This window comes from Berghia stephanieae, chromosome 5, assembly GCF_034508935.2.
Source record: "Berghia stephanieae isolate SIO BIC M18660-M18661 chromosome 5, UCSD_Bste_1.3, whole genome shotgun sequence".
Taxonomy (NCBI): Eukaryota; Metazoa; Mollusca; class Gastropoda; order Nudibranchia; family Aeolidiidae; genus Berghia; species Berghia stephanieae.
Genome location: NC_088364.1, coordinates 10,561,356 through 10,583,360, shown reverse-complemented (window position 1 = coordinate 10,583,360; position 22,005 = coordinate 10,561,356). Strand labels below are relative to the sequence as shown.

Here is a 22,005-nt window from a genome sequence, read left to right as displayed (position 1 = left end):
TGTACTCATGTGTAAAATGAGTACCTGACCGTTTACAGCGTTGTCTCTGTCCGAATAAAACATAATATCGCCTAACAGACGTCATGTCCCATCCTACATACGAGGGCTCTTTCATAATTAACCGAAAAATGCCTGTAAAATCCGCGATTTTTATGCTATCAACAAAATTCTTGCACGTGTTCATACCTTGACTCGTCCTTCATTTCTCTACGTAACAGCCAAGTCTGTCGACACACTTCTGCCAACGCCACACCATGGAATAGATACCGTCTCGGAAGAAATTTCCGTCAAGGTTTTGTAGCCATTTCCGCACATGGTCAACAAGCTCTTCATCAACATCAAAGCGCTTTCCTGCCAGCCCACGTTTCAGTGGCCCAAAGAGGTGATAATCAGATGGTGCGAGGTCTGGACTGTGTGGTGGGTGTGGCAAAATCTCCCATCCATATTTCTCTAGCCAACCTTGCGTCACTCGTGCTGTGTGGGGTGTAGCGTTGTCGTGTTGCAAAATGACCCCGTTGGTCAACTGCCCTGGGCGCTTTCTGCGAATGGCCTCCCTAAGCTTGTCAAGAGTTTGGCAGTACCTTGCAGCATTGATTGTTTCTCCAGGTTGTAAGGTTTCGAACAGAATAACACCATGACTGTCCCAGAAAACAGTTCCCATTATTTTCTTTGCTGACCGCATTGACTTACTGACTTAGATGCCTTTCGCGTCTCGACCGAAAGATCGGGTCGCCTTGGCTGTTTCCAGTATTTCCTGTGTGAGGTGTCTCCAATATTGCCGGTCCTCTGCTAGGGTTCTCAGATTTTCAAGGTTCCCTGCCGTTATGAGACTAATGCTTTGTCCAAGTGTTGTGAGGTTTTTGTTTAGGATCACGGGGAGTGTTGTGATCGGTCTTCCTCTGAAAAGGTTCCCGTGTTTTTGGAAGTATCCCGACATGGCTTGGTTTGCTGGTATGTTTTTGTCCCTGCGTAGTATGTGACCGAAAAGTTGCCATCGTTGTTGTAAAATGTCAAGGGAGATTGGTCTTTCTTTTGTGATCTTATATAGTGATTCATTTGAGATCTTTTTGGGGTATTTGATGTCCAGTACCCTTCTTAGCTGTGTGCGATGGAAGGCATCCAGATGTTCTTCTTCGGATTTTGTCAACGCCCAAGTGCCGCAGTTATACAGAAGTACCGGTTTTACAAGAGCATGGTACAGTTTCAGTTTGGTTTTTCTCTTTATTTTGTCACCTCTAATCCATACATTGGTGAGTTTACTGAGTGCGGCGTTTGATAGCTGTTTTCTTCTTTGTACATCCTCGGTGTCTCCAATTAGTGAGCCGACTTTCTTTGTTCTTTTCCATTCCTCTTTGTTCCTCGATATTGTTGTAAATTCGGTTTTATTGGCATTGACTTGGAGGTTATATTTCATGAGGGTATTTTGTATGATGTCTATATTTGCTGGTGTTGATCCAATAAAATCGACATCATCTGCATAGGCGATTTCTCTAGGGATTGCATTCTCAATATGAGTCGTTGGTTTTGGAATGACTTTTCGAACTTCTTTCAGAGCGTGTTCTAAGTATATTGTGAACAGAATCGGGCTCAGACTATCTCCTTGGGGGGTCCCGATGTTACTTTCGAACTGCGTCTGTTTTGTGGCCCCGTATATCCTTGGTTGTATCTTTGTGTTGCTGAGGAGAAATCGGATTATTCGGAGCTCGTCTTCGTCTACTATTTCTGTTAATATCTCCAAAAGTTTTCCTCTGTCGATCGTATCAAAGGCTGCGGACATATCGATTCCGGTTATTGTTATGGATATGTTTTCTTTGAGTGCCTTTGCTGCCAACCATTTATGTGTCCATACAACGTCCGATGTGCTTCGGTCTTGGCGAAACCCGCTTTGGCTATGTGATAGATAATTTTCTATTTTCGGTCTAATTCTGTTGAGGACAATAGTTGACAGTGTTTTTCTTATGGTATTCAGTAATGTTATTGGGCGCAGGTTGTTTACGGGTCCTTTCGTTTTTCCTGGTTTTTGTATTGTAATTAGGACACCGCTGTTTATGTCCCAGTCTTTGTGTGTTGAGAATGTTTTGTTCATTATGTTTGCAATGCTCAGATCCAGGGAGAGGGTACCGCATTTCAGCAGTTCAGCGGGAATTTCATCTTCGCCTGGGGATCTGTTATTGTTTAGGCACTTTATGCTATTTCTAACTTCAGTTGTTGTGATGCGGTTGTTTAGGTCTCTAGGGTTTCCTGAGAAGGGCGATATTTGTGAGACTTGTTGCTGACCGCATGACTTTGAATTTCTTCGCGACAGGTGAGGATGGATGTTTCCATGTCATCGAATCTTGCTTTGTTTCTGGGGTGCAATGGTGCAACCAAGTCTCATCGCCGGTGACTATGCTGTCAAGAAAAGTCACATCGTACCCTAAAAAGTCTCCGCCGGCGTTGGCAGTATGCCCGTGAACCCTGCGTGAGCTCTTGCTTCTTCTCAAAAGTTCCCTGCAGATGTCCAATCTTTGTTCATTATGATTGTCTGTCAATTGCTTAGGAACCCATCTTGCGCTGACTTTTCTGTATCCAAGTTCATAAAATACAATTCTATGGGCAGAAGTTTCCGAAATTTCAAGACTGCTTGCGATTTCATAAGTTTCAACCTCCTGTCTTGACGAATAAGCTCATCAACTCGCTTCACATTGTCTTCTGACGTCGCAGTTATCGAACGCCCTCTCCCTTCCCTGTCTGTCAAGTCGGAATGGCCGGCTGCAAACAAATTACACCAGTGATAGACTTGTGTACGGCTTATAACATGCTCACCATATACACTCTGAAGTTCTTTGTGAATTTCGGGAGGATTCAGACTTTTGGCGTTCAAAAAACGTATGACAGCTCTGATTTCCTCCTTTGACCAAGTTTCAAGGTGGGCCGCCATCTTTAAAATCGTCTAGAAATTCATTGTGCAAAATGATGCACTTCATAATTTCTGGGAATATCCGTAAGGAAATAAGGAATATCATGCTGTTTACAGAATTTAAAAATCTCCACTGGTTGCTGAGTAATGGGCATTTTTCGGTTATTTCTGAAAGAGCCCTCGTATTAAGTGTTGCTGTTGTTCAGGGATCCTTTGTAAAGCGCGTTGAGCACGTTTAGTGGATATTTTACTATATAAAGCTCTTTTTTTTTAAAAATCTCACGAAATCGATCTATACAAATGTATATAGCTTGAATTTATAATATTATCTGTATTTATCTTCAATACCATACCATCGAAATACCCAAACAAATGCAAACATTTATTTTATCTCTCTATAGGGAATGAGATTAGCGGAAGAGTAGCGTCCCTTGATTGGACGTCACCTTACAGAGAGAACTTCAAAATGGTTTTGCGCATGCGTCTCTCATGCCGCTTTCACCGGAAGCGAGGACGAGAGGCGCATGCGCACAACCAACATGACGTTCTCTCTCTAATAACTTTTCCGCCGGTAAAGTCCAATCGAGGGACGCTACTCTTCCGCTAATCTCATTCCCTATTATATTATTTTGTATCTCTCTTCTTCACCACGGGGTCCAGATAGCCCAGTAGGTAGATTACCACCCGCTTCGCACGCAAAGGGACCGAGATCCAACCCTGGTGAAGTCGAGATTATTTTTTTCTTTCTGATCTCGTGTCCACCAGGCTGATATTGGGTAACTGGGTCCATTAGTTCTGGTGGAAAGTATTTTGCGATAAACTTGAGTCCTATCCAAAAGGTAGCAAGCAACTGCTATGGTCCGTTTCAAGCTATGGAAACCGGGATAAATTCCGACTCCATTGGGTCTTATGGCTCTGAAGAACTATTATTATTTTTTTTACTATGGAACTGCGGGGGTCCCGATAGCTCAGTTGGTAGAGCACTCGCTTCACACGTAAAGGGACCGAGATCGATTCCGGCTGCATTCGAGATTTTTTTTTTCTGATTTTCCTGTCCACCCAGCAGTGATTAGCTAGCTGGGTCTGTTAGATATGGCGGAAAGTACTTTGCGATAGACTAGACTAGCGTCTTATCCAAAGGATATCAAGCAATTTCTATTATCCGTTTCACGCTTTAGAAACCGGGATTAAACTCCGGCTCCATGGGTCGAGTGGTTCTGAAGGACTGCTTTGGTTTCACCATGGAACTGCGCTGTGTTAGAAAACCCGGAAAAATGCGCAAATTTCATAAATTCAGTTATGTATGCAGTAGTGTAGATAGACCACATCTTTCTGATCATTTCCCACTTTAAATTTTCTTTCTATGTTTATTAGAACCCAAGTTATGAATTTTTTTTTCTGAATAAAATTTGTTGCTATGGGAAACACTTTATCTTGGATAGGTATTGAATCGAAGCTTGCCCCATCTATCCGGGTTTTCTCAGCCAGCCTCACACTCACATGTAAGTATGTATATCCTTATCCATAGACACGCGCCATAGGGAATGACATTAGCGGAAGAGTATCGTCCCTTGATTGGACGTCACGTTACAGAGAGAACGTCAATTTGGTTTTGCGCATGCGTCTCTCTCGTCCTCGCTTTCGGTGAAGTGTCTCATGCCGCTTTCACCGGAAGCGAGGACGAGAGACGCATGCGCACAACCAACATGACGTTCTCTCTCTAATAACTTTTCCGCCGGTGACGTCCAATCAAAGGACGCTACTCTTCCGCTAATCTCATTCCCTATACAATTTATGTCCAAATATTATATTTATTTGTATTTGTTATTCGTCTCTTCTCTACAGGTTGGTTGTTCGGTGCGTTCATGTGCAAGGCTGTCCCGTTTCTGCAAGGGGTAGCGGTGTGTGCTTCCGTCAATACCCTGGTAGTGATAGCGGTGGACAGGTAGGCATAGTGTACCTGTTGATTGAAGGGTTTTTGTTTTGTTTTGTTTTGTTTTTGTTTTGTTTTTTGTGTGTGTTTTTTTTTTTTTTTTGTTTTTCGTTTTTGTTTTGTTTTTTTTTTTAAATTTTGTTGGGTTTTTGGGGGGTTTTTTTGTTTTTTTTTTTTTTTTTTTTTTGGGGGGGGGGGGGTGGTTGGGTTTTTTTTTGGTTTTTTTGGGGTTTTTTTTTTTTGGTTTGTTTTTTTTTTTTTTGGGGGGGGGGCTTTTTTTATATAGCGCAATATCCAGTAAACGTGCCCAAAGCGCTTTACAAGGAGTCCCTGGCCAACAGCAACATGTAACATGTAGGACGGGGACATGAAGCCTGTTTAGGCGATATTACAATTATTTTTTTTCGGACAGAGACAATGCTGTTAACGGCCAGGTACTCATTGCTCGGTTCGAGCCTCGCTCGGTGTATAGTTGAGTCCTTGGAAAAGCCTCTTTTTTCACATTCTCTCACCGTGTAAAATGAGTTCCGGGAAATTAACAGCGTTGTGTCTGTCACAAAAAATGCATTAACTCCTAACAGGCGTCATGAACCCGTCCTAAATGTTACGTGTTGCTGCTGGTAAAGCGCTTTGAGCACGTGGATATTGCGCCATATAAATGCTATATTTATTTTTTTTTTCTCTTTTGTGTTTGTCGGACACTGTTCATCCACACTTTTTCAAATCTTCAGCACTATAGATAGTAGATAGTATGCGCTTGGCTAAGAAGTCCATAACATTGCCATCCGGAAGTATAACGGACCAACACACAAAACTGTGTGTATCCATGAACGTTTATAGTCAGGTTAATACAGTTCAGTAAGCATTACTCATAAACGCGGATGACAAAAAACAATAACAAAGACCTGAGTGACGTCATCTTCGAACTATCTATAAACAAAAAATTGAAAAATCGTTTTTCTTTTTCACTGAATTCAATATGGAGATTTCGACGCTAAAATATAAACCTTGAAAATACCAGATCAAATGCACACTTGTAAATATTTATATTATTTCGTATCTATCTTCTTTACAACGGTGGTCCAGATAGCTCAGTTGGTAGAGCACCCCCGCTTCAAAAGCAAACGAACGGAGATCGAACCTTAAATTTGATATGCAGATTTCGATGCATATCGTGTCAAAAGATGAAACTTGTGCTCTTATTAGGTATGAAAATCAAAAATCCTGCACTGTATTTTTCTTTTTAAACGCCCAGTTTTTAAACTCCTGTAGTTTGTTTATTTATTTTTTTTTGGAGTTTTGTTTTGTTTTTGTTTTGTTTTTGTTTGTTTGTTTGTTTTTTGGGGTTGTTTTTTTTTTTTTGGGGGGGGGTTAATTTTTTTTTTTTTTTGGGGGGGGAGGGGGGGGGCTGTCCTGTACAATTTAGAAGTATTGGAGTATTGATCTAAATTATCGAGTAGTATGTTTTGTTTTTTGTTTTTTAAACCGATCTGACATTATCGGAATACGAGTGTTCATCACTGGTGTGTAATGGAAATTGTCCCGTGTTGGTTTGAGGGATTCTTTTTTTCATTGACATCGATGAGACAACAGCAATTTGGGTCTCCAGACAAGTAAATACCGTACTAGAGATACTGGCAAGTTACTATTAATCTCTGTAAATACGAGTCGTAGCTGGTACTTGTCTACTGTTTCGACATTAAACAAGAAGAGAGAGAGGGGGGAGGCACACAGAGAGAGGAAGAGAGATTGAGAAAGAGAGAGAGGGGGGAGAAAGAGACATAGAGAGAGAGGGGGGAGAGAGACACCGAGAGAGAGGAAGAGAGGTAGAGAAAGAGGGGTAGAGGGAGAGAGAGGGGGAGAGAAAGACATAGAGAGAGAGTGGAGGGGGAGAGACACACAGAGAGAGAAAGAGAGATAGGGAAAGAGGGGTAGAGGGAGGGAGAGAGAGGGAGACATAGAGAGAGAGGGGGGAGAGAGACAGAGAGAGAGGAAGAGATATAGGGAAAGAGGGGTAGAGGGAGAGAGAGACATAGAGAGAGGGGGGGAGAGAGACAGAGAGAGAGAGATAGAGAGAGAGAAAGAGACGTGTAATTGGACTAGAAAAACTTCATCTTTTACCTAAGTACTCTGGAAAAAAAAACACGTATTTAAAATTTGGGCCATAAAACTCGCCCTTCCAATATCAGTCGATTAAGATTACACTTATCTTATCAAAAACTATCAAACCTGGGACAGTCGCAGTTTTAAGAGTTTTTGATAAGTCGAGGGTCATTTTGATCGATCGATATTTGAAGGACGGGTTTTCTGACCAAAATTTAAACGCGTGTTTTTTTACCGAGTACGACAGTTTAGGCTTGATAACACATTATATCAGATTGGTAAATCAGCGAAGTATTTACTAACATGTTATCTCTAGACAGAGGAAGGGCTCGTTGCCAATGTTGGACAGGAAGTCACTTGCTGTGAATTCTATCTCCATATTATATCTGTTTTCCAAGTTGCTTTCTGTCTTTGTCTTGGAATAGGATTGCTAGGTCTTGTCCTGAGCTGAAAGAGAAGCAGACAAGTGTTTAGTATTAGTTTTGGGAGTGATGTTCTTCCTTGTAAATCATCTCTCTGTTGTGCATTGTTGGTTGTGTTTTCTGTTTTGGATATATTCTGTAAACATTCGAGTGTCTTCTTGTTAGTGGGATCCTGTGCTTGTGTCCGGATGAGACTTTTATGTCATTCAAACTAAGTACACTGATAGCAACAAGAAATGAAGTGAGTAGGAAAGTGCCAGAAGACAACAGAGGATAAAAATTTCACGGCGGCGATGGGGGCTCGAACCCGCGACCTTACTGGTACAACTCTGCATGGCCAGGGAGATCGTGACTCTGCCGTATGAGCTATCCACGACCCCCAAAAATATCGCTTCTATTCCTTGTCTTTGCTGCGTACCCAAGAGGAACCGAGTTTGATCACCCGCCGCTGCGCTGTGTGGCCTTGAACAAGTCACCTCGCCCTAGCTCAACTTGCGGCGCTGCACTGCGGCTGATGCCTGGGTTATTCCAGTCTTCCCTTAGAATAGACCCTCGAGACAAATCTCCCCTTTGGGATGAATAGAGGGAATTTGTATATATATATATATATATATATATAATATATATATATATATATATATATATATATATATATTATTTATAACAGACAGATAAGAGAACATTTGTCAGAACGATGGGGAGTATTTGGAAAACATTTTGTATACAAACCTTGTATTTGTTTGTCTATCAGGAAAATCCTTAACGTAATTGGTGGGTGGTTTATATGTCGTCCTTGCGATGCGTCACCCAGCTGGAAAGTATCATACCCCTCTAAACCTGCGCCACTTATTTTGCATTACAATATACATTTACTGTTTTTATAGTGTTAAATGTACCGTAATTACCTTTGGATAGGACCCTAGAACTTTCCGTCAAATCTAGGAGACCAAACAAGCCATTTACCCTTTGGTACACAGAGGAGTCAGGCAAAAAAAACCACCTCAACTCTAGGGTCGAAACTCTTACATTTTTCTGAGACGTGTGTTCTAGCCTTTGAGCTATCCGAATCCTCTAAATTAGGGTTACAGCTCGACACATCAAATCTTCCTTTCCCTATGCAAATCACGATACATGTGTCGAGTCGTTCGGCATTGAACTGAAAAAAAGCTTTCTTTTTTTCATTTTGACAAAAGAAAAAAAAAACTTTTGCCTTCGGAAATTTACTTGTACTTTATACTCTTTCTACTCAGTGCCATTTTCACGAAAATGTCCAATAAACTTAACCATCGCTTATTCATCTTACTTAAATCCACAGATATGTGGCCATCTGTCATGTGATGAGGCCAAGAAACACCAAATGCATCACACGGATCATCCTCGTCATCATCTGGGTGGTCGCCATTGCTCTGATGACCCCCTGGGCGCTGTACTACGAACTCGAGGAGCATATCGACAACGGCAACTTCACATACGACATCTGTTTCGACAAATTTCCGGACAACCATCACCGACAGGCGTTTTTTCTCGGCGTCATTTTTCTCACGTGCTACGCACTTCCGCTGTTCTTCATCGTGGTGTGCTACGTTCTCATAGGCTACCGCGTTTGGCACCGCGATGCACCGGGTATCACTTCTAGCAAAGGCGTCATAGAAAAATCTAAAATCCGAGTTGTTAAAATGCTGATTGTCGTCGTCGTCCTGTTCACGTTCTCATGGCTCCCTATGTACATCTTCCAATTAAAGAGGCTGTTCAGCCCACCAGCAAATACAGACGAAGCCATCATCACGAGTTACTTCGTTCCTTTTGCCCAGTGGCTTGGTACCTCCAACAGCTGCATGAATCCCCTAGTGTACTGTCTCTTCAGCCAGAAAATACGACGCCGAATCAAAGCTATGATTTGCTGCACGAAGCAGGAACTCCGTACCCTCTACTCGAATCGCTCGGTCTACAGCAGCGTGGTGCAGAACACCAGCCGGGAATCGAATCTAAGACGGGACTCGTCCATGATGAACGGGAGTATGCTGGGCAGTTACCCGCAACACCAGCATTATTCGGTAGGCAGTATCTACGATCACCGGAACCACATCAAGACTTGTACTCGCTCTGATCAAAAAGAGCTCGCCAATTACCATGCGCGGAACGGAGTAAAATCGACGCACGTTTAAAATAATTGATTGTTGTTAAAACGATAGATGTATCAATTTTTGTATTTTAAAAAAAAACTTGCAGACACTTTCTTATGATATGGAAAGGTCCAGTATTCTCATTTACCACTCATTTTTTATTTGAATTTTACGCGTGTTTGAATTATTTATTCAGAGACAAAAGGATATTGTTGAGCCAACCGTGATTATAACACTCGGGTTAATTCGAACTGACCTATTTATTTCATTTTGCTGTTGTTGTTGTCGTCGTCGTTTTTCCTTATCATTCTTTCTCACATACGGAATATCTTGCTATTTTAATTAAATTTTTCACCACTTGTGTGACTGTATGACTGTGTGAAAAGAATTTCTCTGAGCAGCCATGAAAACAGCACCTTGTACGTCTCAACGATATTATTAATTCAGAAAAGTGAGTGGAGCAGGCACTTTATGTTGGTATCAACAAGATGAGTGAGTTGGAAAGTGTCAGAAGACAATAGAGAATAAAACATTTTCGCGGCGGTGGTGGAGTTTGAACCTGCGACCTTATTGGTACGACAACTCCGCCTGGCCGGTGAGAGCGTGACGATTGTGGATAGCTCATACGATAGACTCATGCTCTCACCGGCCAAGCGGAGTTGTCGTACCAATAAGGTAGCGGGTTCAAACCCCACCACCGCCGCGAAAAAAAAAAATATTCTCTAGTGTTATCTGGCACTTTCCTACTCGCACATTCTTGTTGTTACCAACGATATATATATATATATATGATTACGTTTTCAAGACCAAACAGCACGTACCTTCTTCATATTGGGAGGTGAAAACCGTCGTGTTTTGTCGCCTCTGCACTCTTATCCATTGTCATGACTATTCCAAGATGAACGGGCGTCAACTCGTAGCCATCATTAACTAACAGCCTGACACTGACCAAAAAAAATGACGTCAAAAAACAAGTCTTTGGACACAAAAGAAAACAAATCGTGAGTTGTATTCAATAGTTCAACACATAGAATCACTTGATTCCTTGAGCACTACTAGCGAAAACTCACTAGACGCTGCATAAACCTAAAAAATGGCGGAGGGTTCTAGTGTAAGGCTATCATGTTAACGATGGCTGCGGTCTACTAGCGTGGCCTTCGTAAAGTTATGGCCTGATACTGTGGCCTTCGTAAAGTTATGGCCTGATACTGACCAAAAAAAATGACGTCAAAATGCCAGTCTTTTGCCACAAAAGAAATCAAATCGTGAGTTGTATTCAATTGTTCAACCAATGAAATAACTTGTTTCCATGAGCTCTACTAACGACAACTCACTAGGCGGAGCAAAAACCAAATAATGACGTCAAACTGCCAGTCCTTTTGGATTTCAGTGTCAGGCTATAACATAACGATGGCTACGGTCTACGAGGCGGATACCAAAACCAGCATCGATATATGAAATGAACTTGACGTCAGTCAGCTTTTTGTTCTTGTTTTTAGACCGCCAATTCGATGATTAGTTCTCACTAAAATATATCAATCAGACGAACATTTTTTAAGGTTACACACAGTTTTTTGTGTTGTTTGTACTTACACGTTCATATGGCGAGCATATATTTTGTGAATAGTAAGTTTTATTAAATATGATAGCCGTATCAAGACGGGTGCTTCAAGAATACAGATTCTTAACTATTTCTGACTCAAGCGAGTTAAAAATGCATTGCAATTCTATTCATTACAGTTTCAAAACATTGTGATTAGTGCTCACAAATTGGAAGACTTGTCAATCGGGTTGATAGGTTTAAGTTATTATTATTATTATTATTATTATTATTATTATTATTATTATTATTATTATTAATTATTATTATTATTATTATTAATATTATTATTATGTTATTATTATCATCATTATTGATATTATTGTTTTATTATTATTATTATTATTATTGTTATTATTATTGTTATCATTATTATTACTATTATTATTGTTATTATTATTATTATTATTATTATTATTATTATTATTATTATTATTATTTTATTATTATTATTATTATTATTATTATTATTATTATTATTATTATTATTATTATTATTATTATTATTGCGGTTATGAAGTCTTGAATGACTTTTGATAATTGATACCTAGGTTATTTATTCATCAGTCATAACAATTGCAATCTAAGTCTTCATATTAATCTATCTATTTTTGTTTTATCTACATATTTACATTTGAATATTTATGCACTCATTCCATCCTTTGTTTCATCATTAATTCATTCATTCATTCATTCAGTCATTCATTCATTCATCCATTCATTCAATCATTCATTCAATCATTCAAGATCGTCAATAGATCAAATGCTTTAACTTGCTTTTTTACAAATTACGATTGACATCGAGTCGACAGAGACAAACAGAATATTCCCATTGCCATTCATTGTAGTTAACCCTTTCCTTACCACCCATATACTATAGGAAAATCGTCACATTCGTTACGATGCAACCGACAATTGTCTCATTCTGATTTTTTTTTTACATCACAAAATCTAACAAAATGCTTTGATTACAGATATAAATACTAAACACTGTGTTGTAGACATCATTTTGCTGAACAACATTCTGTATAGAATGCACTTGTTACTTTTTTGTTTGATTAGGAAAAGTATATTTTGTGTCGGGTGGGTGTGAATTTTTGGGGGAAATTCTAAAAATAGCTGGTAAGGAGAGAGCTAAACGATATGTGACAATAGATAAAACACATTGAGTTCAGGGCGGGGTCTCTTGACCTCCCATGATGGGCAAGAGGTCACGCTGTGTCTTTTATCCCTTTATATCTGTTTTCCGAGTTGCTTTCTGCCTTTGTCTTGGAATGGGATTACTTAAGTTTTGTCCCAGCCCTGGCTGGAGTCCTTGGATGGGAGGGAAACAGTCGGATAAATATTTATAGTTGTGGTAGATGATTTTTTTTCGCTTTCAAATAATCCCTCTCTCGTGTATTGTTAGTTATGTATTCTGTAAGCATTTGAGTGTGTTCCTCTTTGTGGGATCTTGTGCTGGTGTCTGGATGAGACTTTAAGGTGATCTCAAACTAAGTGCATCGATGCTCTTGGAATCTACATCTGTTCCCAATATGAGCCAGTTCCCCTTTGTCTTACTTTTATCTTGGATTATAAATCTCGAATATTTTGACTATTCCATTTTCTTCTTTTAACTGGCGCTGATATGACCTAAATGTGTTGCAAGCGCCGTAAAACCCTTTTTTAAAAAAAAACAAACCAAAAAAAAATGAAAGTTTCAACTTGCTTTTACAAATTACGATTGGATCGAGTCTATAAAGTGAAAAAGTAAATCCTCATTTCCATTCATTGCAGTCACTGTTTTTACTCACTCAACCCTAACACCGACTATATCCGTAGTTTACCCTGGTTACTTTTACCCCATGCCTATTTATTACATTTTTCTGAGACAAATAAGTAAGACGTAGTATCAAAGCTAATGTCTTTAGATTTTACATGTTAATGGTAGTTGAATAAAACTATCTATTTACATGCTCATTTTAAATACATTTTTTCCAATTTTGAAAAGTAGCAAAAATCTCTAGGATTGAGTGAGTTAAGTGCATCCACGGCACTGTTCCCAACTCCCAACTACTTGTCATCTCTTCTTTCTATCTACAATCCGAATCGCTCTATCCTCTCATCTAAAAAAAAAATTAAAAAATTGAGCTTTATATAACGCAATATCCACTGAATCTGCTCGACACGCTTTACAAGGGGTCCCTGGTCAACAGCAACATTTTAAAAAGTAGGACGGGACATGACGCCTGTAAGGCGATATTACAATTTTTCGGACAAGGACAACGCTGTTAACGGCCAGGTACTCATTTTACACCTGAGTACGGTGAGAGAATGTGAATAAAGAGCCTTTTCCAAGGACTCAACTATGTGCGAGCGAGCGCGAGGCTCGAACCCAGGACCTTCTGATCCGAAAGCGAGTGTCATACCACTAGACCAATTTTGTTGTTTTTAAACATTTTTATCTTTTTTTATCTTTATATTTATTTTTTTTATTATTATTATGTAAAGCGCCGCAGAGCACGATTGACGTGGATGTTTAGGCGCTATATAAATTCATTATTTACTATTTATTTACTATTTACCACATAGCCGCATCTACTTCCCTGTACTTGAACCGTTAGATTCCTAAGTCGAAGTTATCAGCAGACCCGAGATACCGTAATTCCCTGTTTTCCTTTAATTCTCTCCTTACCAGCCATTTTCAGGATTTTCCTGAAAACTTCACACCCAACTAACACAAAAATATATTTTTTATGACTCAAAGACAATAGTAGTAAAGTTCTTGGGATAAATAATTTCTTACGTAAAACATGCTCTACAACACACTGTTCATTTTCTTTAAATTTTATGATGTACAAAAGAATTCTGAATAAGAAAAATGTTGGTTGTATCGTAACGAATGTGACGATCTTCTTATAGTTGGTAAGGAGAGGGTTAAAGCCTCTTTGAAGACAGAGTATTTCCTTTCAGTTTTCTGTGCGTGATTTTATTGATTTTATTGAATGACATAGTCCTTGATAGCTTGTGCATATATTATATATAAGCGCTTCCAAGCACTTTGGTGGAAAAGGGCGCTGTGCGGTTATGTGGTCTAGTGGTATGACACTCACTTTCGGATCGGAAGGTCCTGGGTTCGAGCCACGCTCGGCGAATAGTTGAGTCATTGGAAATGACTCCTTACTAACATTCTCTCACCGTACCCAGGTGTAAAATGAATACCTGGCCGTTTATATCGTTGTCTCTGTCCGAAAAAAATTGCAACATCGCCTACCAGGCGTCATGTCCCGTCCGAAATGTTAAATGTTGCTGTTGGCCAGGGACCCCTTATAAAGCGCTATGAAAAATACGAGTTCAATTTTAAAATCCGTTTTTCTCAGTTTCATTGCCATTGGTGTCAGCCGCTTTGAAGTGGTCTAATGTTGTCACTAATTAAGCTAGAAACATAATTTAAAAAGCATAATAATCAGCGAAAGCTGCTCTATCAGAAAGCCTAAACATGAAGAAAAGTTATTTTTTCACATTACACCCTGTTTTCCTGGGCCACCACACATTTAGTGGATATTGCTCTATATAAAAGCCCAGTTTTTAATTATTAAAAAGAAATAGAAATTATTGTTTTTATTTGTCTCAACGTTACATTCAGACGCCCTCGACATCGTTCAGTCTATCTGACTGTAATAATATTGTGTATAGTTAATACATACAATGACAGATGTAAATGGCACAATGACTGATTCGGCCCCTACAATGTGATTATGTAAATGATATAATAACCATTATCGTCATGTAAATAACTACATTGTTTTATGTTACATGAAATTGTGTAAATATAACCATTATGAGGATGTGTATTAATATTAATTATCATTATTTTATTCTGACCGTCGTAAAAATGCTTCACCAGTCATGACGTCACTTCCCTCGTAATGACGCATGGTAACTTAGCAACTGGCTCTAAACTATTGGAACAATTACGGACGCCCTTATGAAATATTTCTCAGACGAGCATAAAAGTGCATCCAGAGGAGAAAAACATTATAAATATGATCATGTTTTGACTTTTATACATTCTGATCACATGATATATGAAAAGTTCTAGCCAGCATGAAGAATAAAAAGTACCCATTTTCTTTGTTTAGAACCACGACGGCCGACGTTGCTGGGCGACGTGACATCAGACTATTGAATCCGATTATGCCAGAAACCTCAGCATTGATGTCTCAACTATGAATTTTTAAATTGTTTTAATTTGTGTCTTTTCATTCGAACCAAAATGGTTTTTGTTATTATTTGAATGTTTACAACACACTGAACTGTTAAATTAAAACCTGTCTGTCTGTCTCTCTCTCTCTCTCTCTCTCTCTCTCTCTCTCTCTCTCTCTCTCTCTCTCTATCTATCTATCTATCTCTCTCTTTCTCTCTCTCTCTCTCTCTCTGTATGTCTGTCCCTCTCCCTCTCTTTCTCTCTCTATCTATCTATCTTTCTATCTATCTGTCTATCTATCTATCTATCTATCTATCTATCTACGAGTATCTATCACAAAGAGAGAGAGAGAGAGAGAAAGAGAGAGACGAGAGAGGGAGAGAGAGAGACAGAGAGAGATAGAGAAAGAGAGAGAAGGGGGAGGGAAGGAGAGAATGCGATAGAAAAATAACGAAATACCGTTTCAAAATTCCCTCTCTTCATCACGAAGGTGGGAATTTGTCTTTAGAGTCCATTTCAAGGGGAAGACTGGAATAATTTAGGCGCCAGCCGCAGGGCAGCGCCAAAACTATTACTGATATAGATAGATAGATAGATAGATAGATAGATAGATAGATAGATAGATAGATAGATAGATAGATAGATAGATAGATAGATAATAGATAGATAGGAATAGAAAGATCGAAACGATGAAATAGAGTGATAGAGAAACCAACACAGCAATGTCTGTGTCATTCTAATCGTTATCCAATTATTACCGTCAGCAGCTTGTTGTAATAGGGAACAAAAATGTGATGTCAAAAGATAGGTTCCTAACTCATTGAAAGTGTGAAACCAGTTCCCAATAGGACTGGATACATACCTTGTGTAACTGATCTTCTGGTTTCAGAGTGATAATAATTTATTTTCTCTGGGTGGGGATCCTGACCTCCCATAGTGGGCAGGGAGGTAAATACCGTGTCTTCTATCCCCCCATACCCGTTTTCCAATTGTTTTCTGTCATTGTCTTGGAATGAGATTACTTAGTTTTGTCCTGATCTTGCCGGAGTTCTTTGGCTTGGAGGGAAATAGTCGAATGTTTAGTTATTGTTTTGGGAGATGATATTTTTTTCCTTGTAAATCATCTCTCTGTTATGTGTTATTATATTTGTTATTTTTAATGTATAATGCAAGCATTTGAGTGTATTCCTCTTTGTTTGATTTTGTGCTTGTGTCCGGATGAGACTTATAGGTGATCTCAAACTAAGTACATTGGTGGTATGCTCATGGAATCTACATCTGTTCCCTATTTGAACCAATTCCCCTTTGTCTAACCTTTTATTTGTGCTTTAATTGTAATTCTAGAACTTTTCACTATCCCATTTTTTTCCTTTTTACTGGCGCTGATATGACCTTAATGTGTTGCAAGCGCCGTAAACCCCTTAAAAACAAAACAAAAAACAAAAAACAATTTATTTTCTAGTCTAAATAAAAAGCCATGAATACTTTTTTTTTCTACCCATCTGGACACAAGAAATATCAAGGTAGACCACCCACGTCAATTCACACTGTCCTCAATAAAGACCTAAAACGCCTTCAAAAAAAACAAAGAATTAAAATCAAAGCAAGACCTTACGAAATTATTAGCATCGACAGCAAAAGACCATGAACTGTGGAAGGAAATGACGCGGATAATCAGAGAGGCAGCCGAGGCGTTCCGATAGGGTCATTAGGAAGCGAAAGGCCTTAAGTCAGTAAGTCATTCAAAGAAATGCTGGTCTTCAATAAAGATCGTCCATCCTATCTCTTTTCCGTCGCGTAATCCTATGAATCTGCTTATACATTTTGACTACTAAAATAGTTATGCCACTGTATCATTCAATAGGTTACATACACACTTCCAATGGGTTTGGAACCGGAAGAGTGGAAGATGTGACGTCACGACTTCACTGCCCTATTCTAACTTGTTATCCAATTATTACCGTCATCACCATAATGTAATTATATTTGTTATGATTTAGATATTTTGTTACTGTGACAAAATGTTCCCCGTCTCGCCATACTGGTATTATGTCGGAGTGAAGCGGATGGCAAAATCAGGCGTGTCCTCTGTTAAAAATATTTTTAAAGCCTGAAAATTATTCTCATATATAAAAATATTTCGTGCAAAGCTTTTCTTCCGCAAATGGAATCACCCTAAAATCATAGAAAAGGATGCATATTCATCCAGCTTCCCCTTAAATCTATCTATGTCTATTATTACTAACAACCAAAACTTTCATCTTTTTGAAAGATCAATTCACCAATACCGTACAAGGTCAGTCGGGAAATTAAAAATTTCCGGCTTTCTTCCGGCTATAGTCGGAAAAAATGACATCCCTCAAAAAAACGTGAATTTAAAAATAAAATGATCAGGAATGTGAACTTTTGGGTTGAACCAACGAGTACACATTTCATACAATATACGTGTGTGTGTGTGTGTGTGTGTGTGTGCCGCACTTGTCACACACTCACACACACATACACACACACACAATATATATATATATATATATATATATTATATATATATATATAATATATAAAATAATAATATCACGAGAAAAAAAGAAGAGAGAGAGAGAGAGAGAGAGAAGAGAGAGAGAGAGAGAGAGAGAGAGAGGAGAGAGAGAGAGAGAGAGAGAAAACAGCTTTAACGTAATCGAAGTTTCAATTCTTCTTTTTTATTACCATAGATTCAATTTGTCACTATCGATATCACTCCGATATAATATTGTTTTGAGACGGTGGGTCTACCTATGTTTCTATGACCTCAGTCCAAAGGTATTACCTACACTACAGTACTCGCTGCATTCTAGCACGGTGAATTCCAACACGCCGTGTCATTCAACACGCCGGCAATGTTGGGTGACCGAATATATTGATTACCTTTCTTGAGGATCGGATTTTTAACAAGTTCGGATTATAGCGCGCTTTTTGGCTTCTCACGGGAGCGCGCTAGAATCCGGCGAGTACTGTACTGAAAACGTTTCTTGTTGTTATAATGTATTTATTATATTCATGAAAATAAACCTGACCCTTACTCACACACGACATTGCTAAATTAAATTTTAAATAAAACAAACCATACAGCCTTCTTGGGGTTATTTTATACTTATCCCCACCCCCTTCCACGTCCCCCATCCCTCCCTGTCCACCCAGCAGTGATTGGGTAGCTGGGTCTGATAGATTTGGAGGAAAGTACTTTTGCGATAGACTAGCGTCCTGTTCAGAGGGTAGCAAGCAATTGCTATTGTCCGTAGAGCGCTAAAGAAACTAGGAGAAACTTCGCCTTTGTGTCTAATGGCTCTGAGCCGTGCCTTCATAGGAATGGATTAGCTGTACAAGTAGGGTCAGCTCCAATCCGATGAAATGCATTTTTATATTCCCATTTCATTGCATTATGCGGCAGGTTCTATTTATTGTGTGGCTTTGTGGTCTTGTGGATCGGAAGGTCCTGGGTTCGAGCCTCGCTCAGCGCATAGTTGAGTCCTCGGAGAAGGCTCTTTACTCATATTCTCTAACCGTACTCAGCTGTAAAATGAGTACATGGCCGTTAACAGCGTTGTCTCTGTCCGAGAAAATAAAAATAATAATAAAAGGCGTCATGTCTCGTCCTACATGTTAAATGTTGCTGTTGGCCAGGAATCTCTTGTAAAGTGCTTTGAGCACGTTTAGTGGATATTGCGCTATATAAAACCTCAATTTAATTTTAATTTAAAGCTCAATCTTACTCATTCAATTAATTCATTCATTTTGGTTTGTCTTTTGTTGTTTGGTGTTGTTTTTGTTTTTTTGTTTTTTTTTATGTTTATTGGGTTTTTTTGTTTTTTTTTTTGTTTTTTCAAAATATCCCGGATAAGTTGTGGTCTAATTTCAGTCTGATTCATTAAACAATCTTGTTGTCACTGGCGACGTAAACATATTTCCAGGTCTGAAAACTGATGGGAATACACCTTCAACAGTCATAACGTCACTTCCTTCCTAATGACGCATGGTAACTAAGTAACACTGGCTCTAAACTATCGGAACAATGGCGGACGCCCGTATGAAATATTTCTCCGACGAGCATAAAAGCATATCCAGAGAAAAGAAAAACATAAATTTGATCATGTTTTAACTTTACACATCCTGATCAAAAGGTATATGAAAAGTTCTCGCCAGCAAGAAGAATAAAAAGTAATGATTTTCTTTGTTTAGAACCAAGATGGCCGCCGTTGCCAGGTGGCGTGACATCAGACTTTATATAGCGCAATATCAACTAAATGCCACTAAATGTGCTCAAAGCGCTTTACAATAGGTCCCTGGTCAACAGCAACATATAACATGTTGAACGGGACATGGCGCCTGTTAAGCGATATTACAATTCTTTCGAAACAAAGACAACGCTGTTAACGACCAGGTACTCATTTTACACTTTAGAACGGTGAGAAAATGTGAATAAAGAGCCTTTTCCAAGGACTCAACTGTGCGCCGAGCGCGAGGCTCGAACCCAGGACCTTCCGATCCGAAAGCGAGTGCCATACCACAAGACCACATAACCACAAAATCTGGTTTGTCAGAACCGCAAATGGATACGTGTCGTTCAGTTTGTTAAAATGACTTTTTTTTTTCGGGTTATTTTTTTTTTGTTTTGTTTTAGTTTTTGTTTTGTTTTCTTTTGTTTTTTGTTGTTGGTTTTTTTTTTTTCTTTTTTTTTTTTTGTTTGTTTGTTTCAATTGCTTCTTTATTCATTTGTCTATTTTGGTTTTTAATGCCGGGAATGAGTTCCGACGACGTCCAATAACTTGGAAGAAGTCTACAACAACAGGCTCAATGTACAGGAAGAGAAGAATACAGCATTACAGAGTTATATCGTTATCTTTTTCGTTGAGAAGAGTATTACAGAATTACCTTTTGTTAAACAGTGTCAAGAACAAAAATACTTCACAATAGGTGAGGGAAACAACTCATGATTTCTTTCATTGAAAAGTTTATTACAGAGTTACCTTTTGTAATACAGTGTTAGAAAAAAAATCACGACAGTTAATAAAATAAAAATAAAATAAAAAATTCCCTTTATTCATCCCATATGGTCTATTCTAAGGGAATACTGGAATAACCCAGGCGTCAGCCGCAGTGCAGCGCCGCAAATTGAGCTAGGGCGAGGTGACTTGCTCAAGGCCACACAGCCCAACGGGTAATCGAACTCGGTACATTTCGGGTACGAAGCGAAGACCGTACCGCTGAGCCACGCTGCCCCTAAGGGAAGAACTCATTATTTATTTTGTTGAAAGAAGTCTGACAGACTTACCATTTGTAATACAGTGTCAGGAAAAAATATATTTCCACAATAGGTAAGGGAAGTAACTCATGATTTGTTTCATTGAAATAAATTCTTACAGAGTTGTCTTTTATAACAAAGTGTCAGGGGGAAAATCACAATAGTTATTAGGTTTAGTTAAAGGTACTAGGTTTTGTTTTGTTTTGTTGTTTTTGTTTTGTTTTTTTTTTTTGTTTTTTTTTTTTGTTTGTTTGTTTTGTTTTGGTTTGTTTTTTTTTTTGTTGTTTTTTTTTTTGTTTGTTTTTGTTTTTCTTTCTTAGGATTAGTTGAGGGAATATTTGGGTTGATTCCCTTAGTACGAGGAGCTTTCTGAGGGCCTCCCCCATATGACTGCAAATGATGACTGTAGTTAGTAGATGTAGTTTATTGATGATAACTTCTATTATTTTGCAGGAGCACTAGATATGAACCATGAGCAACGGCGAGAGTGAGAGAGAGAGAGAGAGAGAGAGAGAGAGAGAGAGAGGGAGAGAGAGAGAGAGAGAGAGATTCCTAAAACTTTTGTAAAACATAATTTAACTAACTGTAAATAAAACAATAAACGGGGCCGGAGCTATTCTCTTTAAAGTATTCTGACAGAAAAGCTGACTGATAGATTTCAAGATGTGGACGAATGATCAAGTCGGAGAGGTGGGGACGAGGTATTTTTCATGGGGTGGATTGGGGTTTCAAAAACAAAACAAAAACATGATCTCGTCATATTTCAGACTTGAAGGAAAAGTTGAAACGTTCAAAATATCAATTCTCAGTCACACAAAATATTTCAATCATCCCTCCTTTTCTGTCATTCTATCTCAAACTAACAACCTCTCATTCAACTTCAAGTCATTCGACAACACGCCATTTTGAACAGAAAATACAGTGTTGTGTTCAGTGAGGGGACACCAACCAATGATCAGAGACTGGAGAGAACTTCTACTATTGCGAATAGTGATTTCCTCTATTCGCAATAGTACTGCGAATAATATATAGCGTTCGTTTTCGTTATTCATGAAAAGAAACAGAATGGAGAATGGTGATGTGAAATGTTAATAATGCGATATTTTGAAGATACTGAGAAACAACGATATGCAGAGAATGATCAAACTGTAATGCACCTCAAATCCAGTGTAGCCAGGTTGGAGGATTTTTCGCCAAATTGGCGGATTCTTATCATCTAGTGGCGGGGGGGGGGGGGGAGGAATGGCCTGGCGGATGGCGGATTAATTTTTGATTTTTTGAATAAGGATTTTTGATGATTTGTATACCCTTTCAAAAAGGAAATGTATAGCAACCAAGTCTAATTATTTCTCTTCCCCCCCATAAAGTGACTTGGAGGAGCACCTATTGTGAGTGGACTGTTGTCCTATATCTTTATTACACAACCTTATTCACAACAAGATCTTGACAGCCTCAAAA

At 38.8% G+C, this 22,005-nt stretch overlaps 1 protein-coding gene across 2 annotated transcripts in view; it reads left to right on the top strand.

Moving 5' to 3' along the window:
- Positions 1-10,037, top strand: part of LOC144972398 (neuropeptide SIFamide receptor-like) — a 301,907-nt gene extending 291,870 nt beyond the window's left edge. For both annotated transcript variants that reach the window (XM_078913540.1, XM_078913539.1), the window contains exons 2-3: positions 4,745-4,844; positions 8,673-10,037. In XM_078913540.1, coding sequence (XP_078769666.1) covers positions 4,745-4,844; positions 8,673-9,522 — 950 coding nt within the window. In that variant the 3' untranslated portion in view covers positions 9,523-10,037. The remainder of the gene's footprint in view (positions 1-4,744; positions 4,845-8,672) is intronic.
- Positions 10,038-22,005: the final 11,968 nt, after the last annotated feature.